The 17,723-nt window shown below is 44.5% G+C and overlaps 1 protein-coding gene across 3 annotated transcripts in view; it reads right to left on the bottom strand.

Moving 5' to 3' along the window:
* LOC115102451 (tyrosine-protein phosphatase non-receptor type 12-like) overlaps positions 1-17,723 on the bottom strand; it is an 18,595-nt gene extending 872 nt beyond the window's left edge. Inside the window, exons 1-23 of one of the 3 annotated variants that reach the window (XM_029622410.2) lie at positions 17,368-17,721; positions 15,452-15,560; positions 15,255-15,331; positions 15,050-15,145; positions 14,902-14,940; positions 14,088-14,159; positions 13,650-13,709; positions 13,223-13,365; positions 10,071-10,137; positions 9,819-9,896; positions 9,323-9,415; positions 8,906-9,021; positions 4,112-4,890; positions 3,928-4,014; positions 3,382-3,642; positions 3,115-3,231; positions 2,914-3,018; positions 2,658-2,803; positions 2,072-2,099; positions 1,650-1,712; positions 1,301-1,407; positions 314-344; positions 116-202 (exon numbers count right to left, since the gene is read on the bottom strand). In XM_029622410.2, the coding sequence (XP_029478270.2) occupies positions 116-202; positions 314-344; positions 1,301-1,407; positions 1,650-1,712; positions 2,072-2,099; positions 2,658-2,803; positions 2,914-3,018; positions 3,115-3,231; positions 3,382-3,642; positions 3,928-4,014; positions 4,112-4,890; positions 8,906-9,021; positions 9,323-9,415; positions 9,819-9,896; positions 10,071-10,137; positions 13,223-13,365; positions 13,650-13,709; positions 14,088-14,159; positions 14,902-14,940; positions 15,050-15,145; positions 15,255-15,331; positions 15,452-15,560; positions 17,368-17,493 (2,887 nt within the window). In that variant the 5' untranslated portion in view covers positions 17,494-17,721. Of the gene's footprint in view, positions 1-115; positions 203-313; positions 365-1,300; positions 1,408-1,649; positions 1,713-2,071; positions 2,100-2,657; positions 2,804-2,913; positions 3,019-3,114; positions 3,232-3,381; positions 3,643-3,927; positions 4,015-4,111; positions 4,891-8,905; positions 9,022-9,322; positions 9,416-9,818; positions 9,897-10,070; positions 10,138-13,222; positions 13,366-13,649; positions 13,710-14,087; positions 14,160-14,901; positions 14,941-15,049; positions 15,146-15,254; positions 15,332-15,451; positions 15,561-17,367 lie in introns of those variants that run through there. The other 2 variants (XM_065005468.1, XM_065005469.1) reach the window with 2 other exon arrangements.

Genomic DNA, 17,723 nt, shown 5'->3' with positions numbered 1-17,723 from the left:
GAGAGAACAGACTTTGTGAGACTGTGATTCTTTATGATACTTTGAAAGACTTTTGAATTAAAAGGACTATTGACGGTTAATGAGATTTGCATGGATCTCCTTTGAGAATGCTTACCAAATTTGAACACTGATGATGAGGCAGAGGCACCATAAGGAGGAGGTGATCCAGAGTGGGCTGTTGCTGGTGGGGGGGCTGTCTTTGCTGTGGGTGGGAAGAATGTGTTACTATTTTAGCTAGCAGAGGTACACTAGAGGTGGGGGGGGGGATGTATGTTCCAGGCAGCAGATCCATTTACAGGGATCTGTTACTTACGTTTCTGTCTGTACTTGAAGAACTTCAGGCTCTGAAAAAGAAAAACCGAGACTGCTGGCTTTAGGTAAGACATAGCTGGAGAGTGGGGTAAGTTAAGACAAAGGGGGAGTTGAGCCGCCCATGTTTCTAGGAAACCATACACAAAATGAAGTCTGCGAAGGAAGAAACCACATTGAAAAAGTGGCAAGCAAGTTATGTTCAAAAAAACAGATTTTCACCAAGTCATAGGAATTTGGGGTTAAATGCTTCATGATGCTTGTATCTAAACCAAAGGAGATCATTTAAATATTGTTCTAAATATGAGTCGGGGTCTCCATAAACTTCAATATGAGTTCTTAAAGCTAGCATGGAAGTGCATCATTTTATCTGTGTGGGCTAAAAAAACTCCTTGATGTAAATTGAGCCAATGGCAAGTTACGAAAATGTAAGTGTTTTCTTCCCAGGCATAATACAAGGATACGAGGTAACAACAAGGCCTGGAATATGTTAAGGTTTTCAAAAAAAGTACAAAGTGTTTAAGTGTTGAGCCTAAAAGGATTAAGAGACAAAAAAGCGATTGTGATTATGTTGAATTGTGTTTGGGAAACAAAGATCGACATGGTTCTATAAAGGTAGTGGTGTTTCATTCAGTACAGAAATGTGTAGGAGGCTTAACTTACTATGTCTCGCGGCTCAACTTACCCCATACCCGAGGTAAGTTGTGCCAAGAGACCACTTTATGGACCAGCTATGTTTTAAAAACGGTCATTTTGACATGAATTCTGATTATTTCTAGGGATATGCAACATCCTGAAACATATGTACATTTCTTTGTTTGAAAGAATACCATATTTCCCTTGACAGAGATGAACGTAGAAAATGGCTCAATTTACCCCACTCCCCCATACTCAAATAACATCACAGTATAGAAGCACCCAGATCCTCCAATTATTTTAACCAATAGATCAAGTCTGTCAGTTACTGTGACTCTATGTACATAGCCATTACCTTTGTTCTAGACATGCCCTTCCCACTGTCCTTGTCTGATTTGTTGTCAGCAGTACCAGAGCTGGTTGAGATGCAGTTGACCACTGGCTGCTGGTGCTCCAACTCAGCTAAGAAACAGTCATCAGATGTTTCACAGTTAGGGAGCCATTTAAAAAAAAAAAAAAGTTAAATTCAATATCATCAAGAGTCATCACTATGTGGGAATAGGGCGGATGGTTGGATTACTGTGATTTGAATCCTCTTAACAAGGAGAGAGAGATCAGATTTACAGGGGCCTGTGGTGTAGTTAAGTTAGACAGAGTTGATAGTTGTAATTGGGGGGGTCTACGTTCTGCTCGTTGCAACTCACCACTTCCTGCTGTCGCCAAGGCCACAACGGCTGGAGCAACCAGATGAACAGTCACCAGGTGCTCTGCACAGGAAACAGACAGAGAATAATCAACATAGATTTAGTCTCAAACATCAGATAGCTCAATTACCACCCTCCAGTGGCTTGAAAGAGTACCTCCAATCTTTACACTGACATTATGGCTCATCATCTTCTATTTTGGTAGGTGCAGCTTCTGCATAAATGACTCTATTCAATGATCCCTATTAGGGCATTTTATTGTGTAAGGGAGTAGAGCCCAGAGCAACGACTTTAAGTTGACGGAAGTTGACTTAAGTCTTTGTCAACTCCAAACAGACAGACTTGACCCGATTGCAGAAGAAGGAAACCACACCAAAAAAGACAGATGGCTTTTCTCAGCCAATACCGTGAAAATAGCTTACCTTGTCGTGAACTCTTTGACCGGACACTCTGAGTGAACAATGTACAGTGTTGTGTTAATGTACTAAAGTATAAACAACAACTGGAACATCTGAGTCATAGCATGAATCACAAGGAAGACAAAAAATGCTTAGTGATTTTTATATCTCTAAGGGGCATTTAGGAAAGATGTGTTAATCTATGGCACAAAGGGGTGGGTGGCAGCATCCTGTTCTAGACGTAACCATTAAACACACATGACTGGTAGAGTAAGAGACTGTGAGTCGCTACTGTCAGGTAGTGTGACCAGAGCCATGTATTTCGAGAGTTGGGCCGTTGAGGTTTCTGCATTATGATGCATTTACATGACTACAACATTCTATTGCAGCCATGTTGACTCCCCATTAACATTCTATGGGGACTATTTAAATTCTGCTAAGTAACTGAATGTCTAGAATTAGAACAATATTCTAAATTCTAAAAATTAAAAGGCCCAACTCTCTAAATATGGGTATATAAGACCACAGAAATGTAATTACAAGAACCATCCCCCATTGGAGTTGAATTATTTCTATTATTTCTATTTCTAGCTACAGCATGTCCCGCTACCTTGCTCCGATTCATGAATCCATCCAGGAATCTTTTGGGTTGGGAGTTCCCCGACCACTCTGAGGACGTACCGATCCTCTGCTGTGTGGTTGTGGTCTGGCTGCTCAGACTCTGCAGGCAGGGGGCGCTGTTTTGATCAAATGCAACTGCCCAAACAGTAGAACGTCAGATTAGTACACAGTCGATTCATTACGTCGATTGAGACAGAGTTTACACACAGAGCCGTTTACATGTTAACATCGAGAGCAGCACTCACGTGATGATTGCGAAGGTGGTGGTGATGAAGAGATGTGCTCACCGTCCTGCACGACCACCATGAAGGATTCTGGGGTTCTCTCAGGTAGAGGCGGAGTCAGTCTCTCTGATCATTCACAAGAAAGCAAACAAGTCAGTGAGGACCCCTCATTATAGGAAAAAGTTACATTGAAAGCATAAAATGGGTGTCACTTTTGCTTACCTGGAGGTGAGAGAGTAGGGACCAGAGGGTGGGGAGGGGGAGGAGGAAGGTTTATAGATGTACAGGGAGCAGGAACCGAAGATACAACTAGGGGAGGCACTGTAACCGGGGGTGATACTGTAATGGGAAAAGGCCAGAGACATAGATTAAAATCACATGGCGTTTTGTGACTATCCGTGTAATATATATATTTTTTTTTAATGAACAATCAATTTTTTAAAAAACTCTTTATTATTCTGAGAAAAAATACATATTTGACAAATGTACCTGAGAGTGTTGTCATTTTAACTTTTAAGCTCCTGCTCCTCGTCCAAGATCTCTTCTCCACCAGAGCTGGTGTGTCCCCTAAATGGCCACACCATTCTGAGGATGTTCCAATCCTGCTGTCCTTTGGCCTGTCCTGGACCATCTTCTCTACAGGGACTGAGAGGGGAGGGAAGACAGGAGTGCTCCTACCGGCATCGTTGGCCAACACAAAGGACTCTGGCGTTCTCTCTGGCAGTGGGGGGATAGGCGACAGGGGACTCCCTATGGGGGAAAATGAGGTTGAGAGGAAATGCATGTTTGAGTGCTTATCAAGAAGAGTTTATAAAGAGTACTCACCATTCCTCTGCTCACCATTCCTCTGCTCACCATTCCTCGGCTCACCATTCCTCCGCTCACCATTCCTCCGCTCACCATTCCTCCGCTCACCATTCCTCCGCTCACCATTCCTCCGCTCACCATTCCTCCACTCACCATTCCTCCGCTCACCATTCCTCCACTCACCATTCCTCCGCTCACCATTCCTCCGCTCACCATTCCTCCACTCACCATTCCCCCCCCTGAGGGCCTCAGCTTCAGCATTAGAAGGGAGGATGATTTCTAACATCTTAGGTTTAGAGATGTTATCCAAGCGCTCTGAGGGGCACAGGAAGATATTTATTTTTAGCCCTCCAAATATTTCGTTGGAATATGTTAATCCCACATTTTAAACAGGAAGCATGTCAAAATTCACCTGCACCAGCAGCCAGTACATATGATTCAGCAGTTCTCTCAGGTAATGGAGGTGGACTGTCTTCATCTGAAGAAACTGCACCCAGGGCAGCGTTGGTGGTGGTGAGGGCTGGCAGCTCCATCCGCTGGCTGTTAAGGGTCAGGCTGGGTCCGTTGAAACAGGGGTTCTCTGTCCACTGGCTCAGTGGAGCCTGCTCCTCCTCATCATCAGACCCTTTGGGATCCTGAGCAGCCAGGGCTGAGTCAGGCCCAAAGTAGGGGTCCTCCATGGTGAGACAGAGGGAGTTGGAGAATAAGTCCACAGGAAGCACTGGTATTTCCAGTGGGGTGATCTCTCTATCCATCTCCAACTTCTCTTGCTCCATGGCTATCTGAGAGACCTCCTGAGGCCTGAGTGCCTGAGGGGTTATGATGGGGATACTGGGGCTGGGCTCTTGCCTCAGGTCCTGGCTGGTGGGCAGGTTAGCAGGCTGTGTGTGTAGGAAATAAGGTCTCTGGTAATTAGGCTGTGTCAGTAGCGGGTATGGTGGTCTCTGATTGACGGCCATGTTATTGGGCTGTTTCTTGCGGGGTTGTGGTTTCTGGTTCACAGTCTGTGTTTGTAGGGAGTATGGTTTCTGCTGTTCCCTCTGGCTGTCCCTAGCTCTCAGAGCATTGAGGATGGCTGAGGGGGAGCACATAGCCGCGTCACACAGTGGGTCAACATGCACTTCTGGGGCAAAGAAGGCCACTGGTATGCCGTGATTGGATATCCCACCAGGCTCCTCGCTCTCTGTGTGCCTGGAACAAAATAGGAGTTATCCAGACATTTTATTGAAGTAAGGCCACTGGAGGCATTTTTCTCTATGCGTCAGAACCCTAATTGGCTATTGTGATATGCAGTGCATTCGGAAAGTATTCAGACCCCTTAACTTTTTCCACATTTTGTTACATTACAGCCTTATTCTAAAATGGATTGTTTATTTTCTTCCTCACAATACCCCATAATGACAAATACCCAATACCCCTTCACCCCAGTCTGAGGTTCTGAGCATTCTGGAGCAGGTTTTCATCAAGGATCTCTCTGTACTTTGCTCCGTTCATCTTTCCCTCGACCCTGACTAGTCTCCCAGTCCCTGCTCCTGAAAAACATCCCCACAGCATGATGCTACCACCACCATGATTCACCGTAGGGATTGTGACAGGTTTCCTCCAGACGTGACGCTTGGCATTCAGGCCAAAGAATTCATTCTTGGTTTCACCAGACCAGAGAATCTTGTTTCTCATGGTCTGAGAGTGCTTTAGGTGCCTTTTGGCAAACTCCAAGTGGGCTGTCATGTGCCTTTTACTGAGGAGTGGCTTCCGTCTGACCACCACGATAAAGGCCTGATTGGTGGAGTTCTGCAGAGATGGTTGTCCTTCTAGAAGGTTCTCCCATCTCCACAGAGGAACTTGTGGGGTTCTTGGTCACCTCCCTGACCATGGCCCTTATCCCCCGATTGCTCATTTTGGCCTTATGGCCAGCTCAAGAAAGTCTTGGTGGTTCCAAACTTCTTCCATTTTAGAATGATGGAAGCTACTGTGGTCTTGGGGACTGTAAATGCTGCTGCCTTGACACAATCCTGTCTCAAAGCTCTACGGACAATTCCTTTGACTTCATGGCTTGGTTGTTGCACTGACATGCACTGTCAACTGTGGGACCTTATATAGACAGGTGTGTGCCTTTCAAAATAATGTACAATCAATTGAATTCACTACAGGTGGAATCCAATCAAGTTGTAGAAACATCTCAAGGATGATCAATGGGAACTAAATGCACCTGAGCTCAATATCGAGTCTCATAGCAAAGGGTCTGAATACTTACAGTTGAAGTCAGAAGTTTACATACACCTTAGCCAAATACATTTAAACTCAGTTTTTCACAATTCCTGACATTTAATCCTAGTACAAATTCCCTGTCTTAGGTCAGTTAGGATCACCACTTTATTTTAAGAATGTAAAATGTCAGAATAATAGTAACGAGAATGATTTATTTCAGCTTTTATTTATTTCGTCACATGCCCAGTGAGTCAGAAGTTTACATACACTCAATTAGTATTTTGTAGCATTGCCTTTAAATTGTTTAACTTAGGTCAAACATTTCGGGTAGCCTTCCACAAGCTTCCCACAATAAGTTGGGTGAATTTTGGCTCATTCCTCCAGACAGAGCAGGTATAACTGAGTCAGGTTTGTAGGCCTCCTTGCTCACACATGCTTTTTCAGTTCTGCCCACAAATTTTCTATAGGATTGAGGTCAGGGCTTTGTGATGGCCACTCCAATACCTTGACTGTGTTGTCCTTAAGCCATTTTGCCACAACTTTGGAAGTATGCTTGGGGGTCATTGTCCAATTGGAAGACCCATTAGCGACCAACCTTTAACTTCCTGACTGATGTCTTGAGATGATGCTTCAATACATCCACACAATTTCCTCCCTCATGATGCTGTCTATTTTGTGAAGTGCACCAGTCCCTCCTGCAGCAAAGCACCCCCACAACATGATGCTGCCACCCCCGTGCTTCACGGTTGGGATGGTGTTCTTCGGCTTGCAAGCCTCCCCCTTTTTCATCCAAACATAATGATGGTCATTATGGCCAAACAGTTCTATTTTTGTTTCATTAGACCAAATTCCAGGACATTTCTCCCAAAAGTACGATCTTTGTCCCCATTGTGCAGTTGCAAACCGTAGTCTGGCTTTTTTTATGGCGGTTTTGGAGCAGTGGCTTCTTCCTTGCTGAGCGGCCTTTCAGGTTATGTCGATATAGGACTTGTTTTACTGTGGATATAGATACTTTTATACCTGTTTCCTCCAGAATCTTCACAAGGTCCTTTGCTGTTGTTCTGGGATTGATTTGCACTTTTCGCATCAAAGTACGTTCATCTCTAGGAGACAGAATGCGTCTCCTTCCTGAGCGGTATGACAGCTGCGTGGTCCCATGGTGTTTATACTTGCGTACTATTGTTTGTACAGATGAACGTGGTACCTTCAGGAGTTTGGAAATTGTTCCCAAGGATGAACCAGACTTGTGGAGGTCTACAATTTGTTGGTTGATTTATTTAGATTTTCCCATGATGTCAAGCAATGAGGCACTGAGTTTGAAGGTAGGCCTTGAAGTACATCCACAGGTGCACCTCCAATTGACTCAAATTATGTCAATTAGCCTATCAGAAGCTTCTAAAGCTATGACATTTTCTGGAATTTTCCAAGCTGTTTAAAGGCACAGTCAATTTAGTGTATGTAAACTTTTGACCCACTGGAATTGTGATACAGTGAATTATAAGTGAAATAATCTGTCTGTAAACAATTGTTGAAAAAATGACTTGTGTCATGCACAAAGTAGAAGTCCTAACTGACTTGCTAAAACTATAGTTTGTTGACAAGAAATTTGTGGAGTGACAACCTAAGTGTATGTAATCTGACGACTTCAACTGTATGTAAAGAAGTTTTTTGTTTTGCAAACTTTCTATCAACCTGGTTGTTGCTTTGTCATTTTTAATATTTAATATATTTAACATATTTAATCCATTTTAGAATATTGCTGTAACTTAACAAAATGTGGAAAAAGTCTAGGGGTTTGAATATTTTCCGAATGCATTGTACATACAAAAGTATGTGGACACCCCTTTCAAATGAGTGGATTTGACTATTTCAGCCACACCCGTTGCTGACAGGTGTATAAAATCGAGCACACAACCACGCAATCTCCATAGCTTAATATTGGCACTAGAATGGCCTTACTGAAGAGCTCAGTGAATTTCAAAGTGGGACTGTCATAGGATGCCACCTTTCCAACAAGTCAGTTTAAACATTTCTGCCCAGCTAGAGCTGTTCCGGTCAACTGTAAGTGCTGTTATTGTGAAATGGAACCATCTCGGAGAAACAACGGCTCAGCTGTGAAGTGTTAGGCCCCCGAAGCTCACAGAACTGGATCAGCGAGTGCTGAAGTGTGTAGCGTGTACAAATGCTCTGTCCTCGGTTGCAACACTCACTACCAAGTTCCAAACTTCCTCTGGAAGCAAAGTTAGCACAATAACTGTTCGTCTGGAGCTTCATGAAATGGGTTTCCGAAGATCACCATGCGCAATGACAAGCATTGGCTAGAGTGGTCTGAAGCTGGCCGCCATTGGGCTCATGAGCAGTGGAAACGCCATCTGGCGCCAAACGCCATCTGGCGGATGCCAGGAGAATGCTACCTGTACCTGGAGGAGGAAGTTCCAGTAAAGGGAAATCTTAACGTTATATCATACAATTACATTCTATATGATTCTTTGCTTCCATCTTTGTGGAAACAGTTTGAGGAAGGCCTTTTCCTGTTCCAGAATGACAATGCCCTTGTGCACAAAGCAAGGTCCATACAGAAATGGTTTGTCGTGATCAGTGTGGAAGAACATGACTGGCCTGCACAGAGCCCTGACACCTTTGAGATGAATTGGAACGCTGACTGCGAGCCAGGCCTAATCGCCCAACATCAGTGCCCGATCTCACTAATGCTCTTGTGGCTGAATGGAAGCAAGTCCCTGCAGCAATGTTCCAACATCTAGTGGAAAGCCTTCCCAGAAGAGTCGAGGCTGTTATAGGAGCAAAGGGGGGGACCAACTCCATATTAATGCCCATGATTTTGGAATGAGTTGGTCGTCGAGCAAGTGAGCACATACTTTTGGTCATGTAGTGTAATTGTAATAGAGATATGCTTCAAGGTTTACAGTAATGCATCATGAAAAAAACTTGAATTGTCAGATCTATGGTTGATGGGGGAAAAGTCTTTACTGTGCGGTACCTGTGTTCTGTCTGTGGTTCCATTTTAGGTTCTGGTTCCTGTTCAGCTTCAGACTCCTCACTGAGGTCAGAGAGCTCACTGTCACTGGCTGTAGGGGGTGAGGGGGCCGCTGGCACCTAAACAGTTTAACAGAATTGCACGCTTAATCACTCTCCCTCTGAGAAAGTATTTACATAAAACACAGATCACTGGTCATAGTCTGTCTGTTTTGCTGTGTTCCTCTGCCTGTGGTTTAACTGTTGCTACCACATGACCAAACAGCCAGCCTGGTTCCCCTAGCAAGAGTCCTTGTGCGCAGAATCTCGGATCTACAAATCACCTTTCATCCCAAATAACTACTCATTAGGTGAACAAAATCAGTGATTCTGCACCTCGCCTTGCTCAAACTGATCCCCTCAAACACGCTGTCTGTCTCACCTCCTCTGTACAGGAAGGGGGGACTGGTGCCATGGACTGCAGGTACTTCTCAAACAGGAACTTGATGGTTCTGTATAGTAGCTCGTACTGTTCCTGTAGTTAAACACAAAACCAGTTCTGTTAGTGTTCAATCGATCCCTTATCAGTTACCACGGCAAGATATTATTGTGAAGCATTCCAACAAAATAGTCATGAGAGATTGCACGTGGGGAGATGCTACCAACGTTAGAGATTGCTCTAAATATGTGGCTCTACTTGTTACAGATTAAGGCTTTGAGTGGGTTGGCATCAGATAATGTTGAGCTACAGCCTTGCGATAATAGCTCAGATAGAGGCATGTCACACTGTTTGTATGTGCTGTATGTGATAACGCTAAAAATAGCACTATGAAGTGAAAACACACACTTGGTCTAATAGAAGCCTGTCACAACAGATGTGTTTATACACGTGGTTATACGTAAAAAACCCTACGAAGAACTCGAAGCGAGAACACTACCTTGGTCTGAACCACAGAAGGCCTCTGTGTTCTCATGTCTTTGACCAGGTCATAGATGTTGAATTCTTCTGTGAGCAGCTGGAAATGAACACAAAAGGCGTCGGTAACGATCAGTAAGGTGACACACACAGTTACAGAAACGGTATCTTTCAGTACAGCACGACATCGACACAGTAGTTTTTGGTCCTCTGCTCACACTCTGGTTCGGAGGAGATGTTACTGTATAGGGTAGGGCAGGTACCATTATCTCACCTGTGTTTTCACCAGGTTCCAGGTGTAGTCGATGGCACACAGTGCTCCTGTTCTTCCACAGCCAGCACTGTGGGGACAAACAGGAAGAAAACAAGGTTAACGTAAAACACAGTACATTAATTAAGAACCACAAACAAGTACACTATACATTCGTTGTTGACAGTACAAACTAGCGTGATGAAAGGCCTTGCTGAGCTATTAATGTGTAACAGCGCTTTAGCACCCCAGCCTGCAAACTGCAGTGTATGTGAGTGTACACAGTGTGAGCAGTCATTGCACTGCAGGCTGCTATTAACGCCCTGGCTGTCAACTCTGTCAGCTCTGATCTGGCACATACATTCTGCTGCCTGTCCCTGCAGGCCTGGTCCTTCCTGCTCCTGGCCCACACAGCCTAACTGACAGATAGACCGTCAGACTCTACTCAACAGCCCAGGCACAGTTGAAGTCGTCAGTTTACATACACTTAGGTTGGAGTCATTAAAACTTGTTTTTCAACCACTCCACAAATTTCTTGTTAACAAACTATAGTTTTGGCAAGTCGGTTAGGACATCGACTTTGTGCATGACACAAGTCATTTTTCCAACAATTGTTTACAGACAGAATAGTTCATTTATAATTCACTGTATCACAATTCCAGTCGGTCAAAAGTTTACATACACTAAATTGACTGTGCCTTTAAACAGCTTGGAAAATTCCAGAAAATGTTGTCATGGCTTTAGAAGCATCTGATAGGCTAATTGACATCATTTGAGTCAATTGGAGGTGCACCTGTGGATGTACTTCAAGGCCTACCTTCAAACTCAGTGCCTCATTGTTTGACATCATGGGAAAATCTAAATAAATCAACCAAGACCTCAGAAAACAAATTGTAGACCTCCACAAGTCTGGTTCATCCTTGGGAACAATTTCCAAACGCCTGAAAGTACCACGTTCATCTGTACAAACAATAGTATGCAAGTATAAACACCATGGGACCACGCAGCTGTCATACCACTCAGGAAGGAGACACGTTCTGTCTCCTAGAGATGAACGTACTTTGATGCGAAAAGTGCAAATCAATCCCAGAACAACAGCAAATGACCTTGTGAAGATGCTGGAGGAAACAGGTACAAAAGCATCTATATCCACAGTAAAACAAGTCCTATATCGACATAACCTGAAAGGCCGCTCAGCAAGGAAGAAGCCACTGCTCCAAAACTGCCATAAAAAAAGCCAGACTACGGTTTGCAATTGCACAATGGGGACAAAGATCGTACCTTGAGAAATGTCCTCTGGTCTGATGAAACAAAAATAGAATTGTTTGGCCATAATGACCATTGTTATTTTTGGAGGAAAAAGGGGGAGGCTTGCAAGCCAAAGAACACCATCCCGACCGTGAAGCACGGGGGTGGCAGCATCATGTCAGCATCATGTTGTGGGGGTGCTTTGCTGCAGGAGGGACTGGTGCACTTCACAAAATAGATGGCATCATGAGGAAGGAAATTCTGTGGTTGTATTGAAGCAACATCTCAAGACATCAGTCAGGAAGTTAAAGCTTGGTTGCAAATGGGTCTTACAAATGGACACTGACCCCAAGCATACTTCCAAAGTTGTGGCAAAATGGCTTAAGGACAACAAAGTCAAGGTATTGGAGTGGCCATCACAAAGCCCTGACCTCAATCCTATAGACATTTTGTGGGCAGAACTGAAAAACCTGACTCAGTTACACCAGCTCTATCAGGAAGAATGGGCCAAAATTCACCCAACTTATTGTGGGAAGCTTGTGGAAGGCTACCCGGAATGTTTGACCCAAGTTAAACAATTTAAAGGCAATGCTACCAAATACTAATTGAGTGTACTTAAACTTCTGACCCTCTGGGAATGTGATGAAAGAAATCATTCTCGTTACTATTATTCTGACATTTCACGTTCTTAAAATAAAGTGGTGATCCTAACTGACCTAAGACAGGGAATTTGTACTAGGATTAAATGTCAGGAACTGTGGAAAAACTTGGCTAAGGTGTATGTAAACTTCCGACTTCAACTGTAGGTGATATGAGGGCAGCCCAGTCTCCCGTGGAGAGTGAACTGTTCCAAGGAAAACGTGTGTAAGCAGATCTGTCATTTCATACGGTAATACTTTCCTATCCTCAAACCTGCCTGTGGGTTAACTGACTGAGTAGAGAGGAGAGCGTGGGTCTTATGGCACGGGCATGCCTGATGCCTATGACTGAACATTCCGTTCCTGGTGGTTCATCTATCTGTGATGCCTCCTGTAAACCACGCCTGGATGTCAGCCTGGTACACGGACACTTCTATACACTGACAACTGAAGTGTAATGCCATCTGACTGGGGTAAATCATCTCTCGCAATTGGCCCTAATACGGGTTGCTAAAGAGGGTCTATCATAGTCTTATTATAGAGAACAGAGAGAGGGGATAGCATGTCTTGTGGAAAACTCTTGATGCATTTGAGGATTTATCTGTTGAGTCTCCTTTCTGGAGTGTCATGCAACACTTGACTCAAGCCTATGACAAACACGTTGTGCAACTTTCAAAGAGGTCTGTTACCACCGATGGAATTTCCGTGTGTCACTGTGGTCATAGTATGGAAAAAAGCGCTGTTCTCTCTCTCTCTTGTCTTACTCACGAAAGTCAGTCAACAGAGTTATTAAAGGAGGACAGGGTTGAAAAACACCACCACCACTAGGCCCTCAGATAAGCAACGGACTTACACTCTGTTACCTTTTCACTGGCTTAGCATGCAGTGCTAAGTACTTTTGAGTTCATGTTTTAGCTGTAACCATGGCCAGAGACAGTCAGAGAAAAGGAAAAGATATACGAGTGTTTGTTGTAACACCCACTGTCGCCTGACGGCCATCCGCCCACAAACACTTCCTGTCTGTGTGTCTAAGAGAAGAGGGAGGTGCCTGAGCATAAAGGGGTCTACAACAGGGGACCCACAAGAATGTGTTCCACCTACGGAACAATTACCATTTCATGAGAAAGGACACCACAGCATCATAGATAGAGATATATGACTGCCTAGCATTAGATGCAAAGGGAACCTAACTTTCCGTGCTTTGCGATGGTTTATTGACTCTCCGTATCAGACAATGATTCATACACACAGTACACAGTTAACTTGAAGTAGGGGGGTTGGAGAGCTGACCTGCAGTGGATACAGATGGGTACATCCTCATGGGCCTGGTAAGCTCTCATCTCCTGCAGGAGCTCCAGGATGGGAGGGATGGTGTCAGGGACCCCGTGGTCCGGCCAGTTGATATAGTGCAGCTGTCTCAGGGTACGACTCCACTAAGGGACAAACAACAAAGTTCAATGTTAACACAGACAGGGAGACACACCAGGAGACCTGTGTACTCACACGGGGCTTCCTGTTTACCCCTACCTCATGTGATGTTAGTCTTGAGGGGATTTATTGCTGACATGCTCGGCACCAAAGTATACTACAATTCCACCCACAAAATATTCCATCACAACTTTGCGTTTTTAAGCATTTATGTCCTCAGATTCTATCCATGATAGTTTCTAATTAAAGCTGCATTTCAGTTAATAGTACGGGTATAAACAGTGCTTACATTGCGGTAGGTCACTCTTAGGTTCCTGCTCACATAGTCTCCTTTACTCTCCTCTGAGTCCTGTACACAAACACACAGTTTGGCAGTTTAGCATTATTTTCACACAGAAAACCTGCAGAGGCTAGTCTTTTTAACCTGAGAATGACATTAGTATACTACATTTACTTGACACAAGTGATTATCAATGTTTAGGCATATTTCAGGCATGTTTGAGGAGAACCCTAGAAATTAGAATCCCATAGCAAAAGAATACTAAGCACATCAACATATTTTTTTAGGGCCTGTATCTGGATTTTCAAAGGTTGCATTCATCTACCATTCATGACAACTGATCACTGCAGTGTAGATAACCTAGTTATGGTTAAGAGGCCATTTGACCAACCAAATCAGGAAGTGGTCAGAGAGCGAGAAAGAGAGAGGAAGTAGCCTACTACTCACGCAGTAAATAGTAAACGGGTCACACACAAAAGGTTCCTCTTGTTTCTTTGGCCAGTAGCGCTCACACTTTTTCTACAAAAGAGTAACACACACAGTCTTCAATGCGCATAAAGCCACAACACCGACCATTTTAATAACACAGTATTTGACTATGAAATGCAGTGTAAGCAGTGGTGTAAAGTACTTAAGTAAAAATACTTTAAAGTACCTCTTAAGTCGTTTTTTGGGGTATCTGTACTTTACTATTTATATTTTTGACAACTTTTACTTCACTACATTCCTAAAGAAAAGAATGTACTTATTTACCACATACAGTTTCCCTGACACCCAAATGTACTCATTACATTTTGAACGCTTAGCAGGACAGAAAATTGTTAAATTCACACACTTATCAAGACAACATCCCTGGTCATCCTACTGCCTCTGATCTGGTTCACTCACTAAACACAAATGCTTAGTTTGTAAATTATGTCTGAGTATTGGAGTGTGCCCCAGGCTATCCGTAAATGTAAAAAACACAAGAAAATTGTGTCGTTTGCTTAATGTAAGGATTTTAAAAAATTATTCATACTTTTACTTTTGATAATTAAGTATATTTTAGCAATCACATTTACTTTTGATACTTAAGTATATTAAAACCAAATACTGTTAGACTTTTACGCCAGTAGAATTTTACTGGGTGACTTTCACTTTTACTTTAGTCATTTTCTATTAAGGTATCTTTTACTCAAGTATGACAATTGGGTACTTTTTCCACCACTGAGTGTAATAATAGAGAAGTGTATAGTGTACATGAGCATAGAGAGTGACTTACCCTGCCCATCTCAAACTCCCTGCAAACCATCACTATGACCTGTTAGAAGACAAGCTCACCATCAGTCCATCAGTATACCAACCCCACCAGAGAAAGAGAGACAGGGGGAGAGAGAGAGAGAGAGACACACACAGAGACAGAGTTGTACCTCTGTGTCGTACTCCCAGAGCATCCTCCAGAAGTCCAGCACGGTGTGGGGAAGAGGGCCCTGGGTGGCAATGTAGGCCCTGGCCCCTGACACTCCCTGGGGGTACGCATAGCACAGTGTCACACACTCGTCCACCTGGGACTCTGCTGCAAATACTCTTCTATTGTACAGTCTAGTATACCAGGACAAAGTCCCATCACCCAACCTTGATGAAGCTGGCATTGATGTAGTCATTATCGTTCTTGGAGGTGGTGAGGGACAGTTTCACTCTGCTGTGGTCAACTGAAGGGAAATGAGGACGCTATTGTAGTGAGATGTAGTAGTGAAAGGTTATAGTGAGGACTGCATAAATATACCACTTCAAACCACTGCATTAGACTGTAACGGTAAAAGCTGACTTACAGGGAACAATGTCCTTGTATCGGTTCTTCTTCACGTTCTCCTGCTTATCTGCTATCTTTGTGGGGTAGGTTTTGTCAGTGCGGTACTTGGTGGACTGGCGTTTGAGCCTCTGCAACAGAGGGAAGTGAGGCAAATATTAGAGAACCCAACACGTATGTGTGCATGTGAAGGAGGGAAGGGTTTATCCCAGTCTGGCTAACGCTTCGATCTATGTGGCTAAATGTGAGGGTGTCTAATGACCTTGTTCCTCTGGGGAACTGGAAGCAAGTAGCCATCGACAATGAGGTTGCCGTTGTCACAGTTCCCATGTCTGAGTCTAGTACCTGCCCACCATGGTTTGCATTTACAGTTCTCGTCAGTGTTAATGGAGAGGAGAGACAGTTGAACTGCAATAAGTTGTCACTCCTCCCCAGAGCTAAATTCAGTGTTATAGTCACACCCTGTACACTCTGTGGGTAACACTGTGACACCACTACTACTGCCAAAGCTTTTTATCAGCTCTGGCATGGCTCAAACGTACAGACATTAGCTTCCTGGAAACAGCCCTAGCCATAGACTAAGAGAGAACTTCCAGTCATCAGTGACTCCATTCCAATTAGTAGTGAATGAGTGACAGTCCAAATAAAGCCCCAGAGTGCCCCTTCCTGGTCCTCTGTATCTCAAACACACTGGTCTTTTTGTTCAGGCCCAGTTCTCACAGACGGCCTGAACACAAGGCTGATGCAGAGCAGGCCGGGAGCAGACATCTGCACCCTGCAGACCATAGAGCTCTTTTTGTTCCACAAGGAAGTGATGTGAGCTCTGTTCCCCCGGGTGGTCAGGACGGCAGGGGCATGACACAAGCAGGGCGGCGTGCAGAGAGAGAGGAGAGGAGAGTAGGCCCAACACCCTCAGTCACAGAGGTGTCACTCCTCACCATGGCGATGGTCCACAGGTGATGCCATCCATGGGAACAGGACCATGGGGTGGCACGAGGCGGCGTTGGTCAGACTTTATCTGGACAGTCCAGATTTTCCATCTGTAGATGCACTGCAGATTGTCATACTGTCAACAAACTATCTGTTGATAGGAAACTGCTGGCTAAGATTACGGTTAGGTTTAGAATAAGGGTAAGGGTTCGGGTTAGAGCTAGGGTTAGTAGTTAGTTGAAATGTTACTAACTGCGGGTCGAGCGTCCACAGATGGACTATCCAAACAGTGTTACCACAGAGTTTTAGTTGAAGTGCCCCGGTGATTGATGTCACCGAGTAGACGCTGCTTCACTTGGCCCTACTAAAAGGCTTCTGTCATATCCATTTGCATTTGTAGCGCAAGCGTCCGTCAGTCACTGTGCGTGTCTGTGTGTGTGTGTGTGTGTGTGCGCGCGTGTTCACGTATATGTGTATTTGTCTGCGTGTGTGTGTTTAAGCGCGTGCGTGTGTGTGTAGGGTGGGTGGTGGTGGGGGGCTCGTTCTACATCAATAACATTGCATTTGCCTGTAGATTTCCTTCCTTGTATGGGGACCTTTAGAAACAGGCAGCAGTGCAGTAAGAGGAAGCTAATAAGCAGTCGTTGGGGATTGACTGACAACCCATACAGAAATAGCACAACATACAGTAAATAGTATGTCTCTCCTCTGAGCATGACATTCTTTTGTACAATTCTTCTTGGGACATTGACAGAGTTCTGTCCAGTGGAATGAAACAGTTTGGCTTCTCACAACAGCACTCTATGTCCGCCCACACTCACATCCAAACAAATACATACACACAGTGCTCTCTAAGCTTAGACATCACAGCAGAGGTAAAGACCGCACCACTCCAACGCCAACAGAGTTAATCCAATTGTTGATGAAGTGAGACAGCTCGGAACCCGTCCCGTGTCTGAGAGAGGAGTCCCCCTGTAACAGAGTGATCAAATAAAGAGAATAACTCACCAAGAACTCCCCGGTGAAGCCACTCTCCGCCTCCTCCACCTCAGCCTCCTTGCTCTCCACTTGAGCCAGGAAGCCCCTCAGTATCCAGGCTTGCTGCTCCATGGCTGGCCTGTTGGGGCTTGGCATGTGCTGCTGCTGCTGCCTGGCATGTCAGGACACACAGGGCCACGGGGCCATGAAGGGGGGGCCCGCTGTCTGGGACCTGGGGGTGTCTCTGCTCCAAGCGGCCTGGGGTACTACCCTACAGCGGTTAGTATCACACTGAGGATGAAGAACTATGCTAAAAGGCACAAGGCACTTCTGTCAGAGCTGTCTTCAGTTTCGAGGAAACAGCAGCAGCGAGTTAACAGGCTCTG

The sequence above is a fragment of the Oncorhynchus nerka genome, linkage group LG20, assembly GCF_034236695.1.
Source record: "Oncorhynchus nerka isolate Pitt River linkage group LG20, Oner_Uvic_2.0, whole genome shotgun sequence".
Classification (NCBI taxonomy): Eukaryota; Metazoa; Chordata; class Actinopteri; order Salmoniformes; family Salmonidae; genus Oncorhynchus; species Oncorhynchus nerka.
Note: the sequence above shows the minus strand (reverse complement) of the source record. Positions and strands in the feature narration are given on the sequence as shown.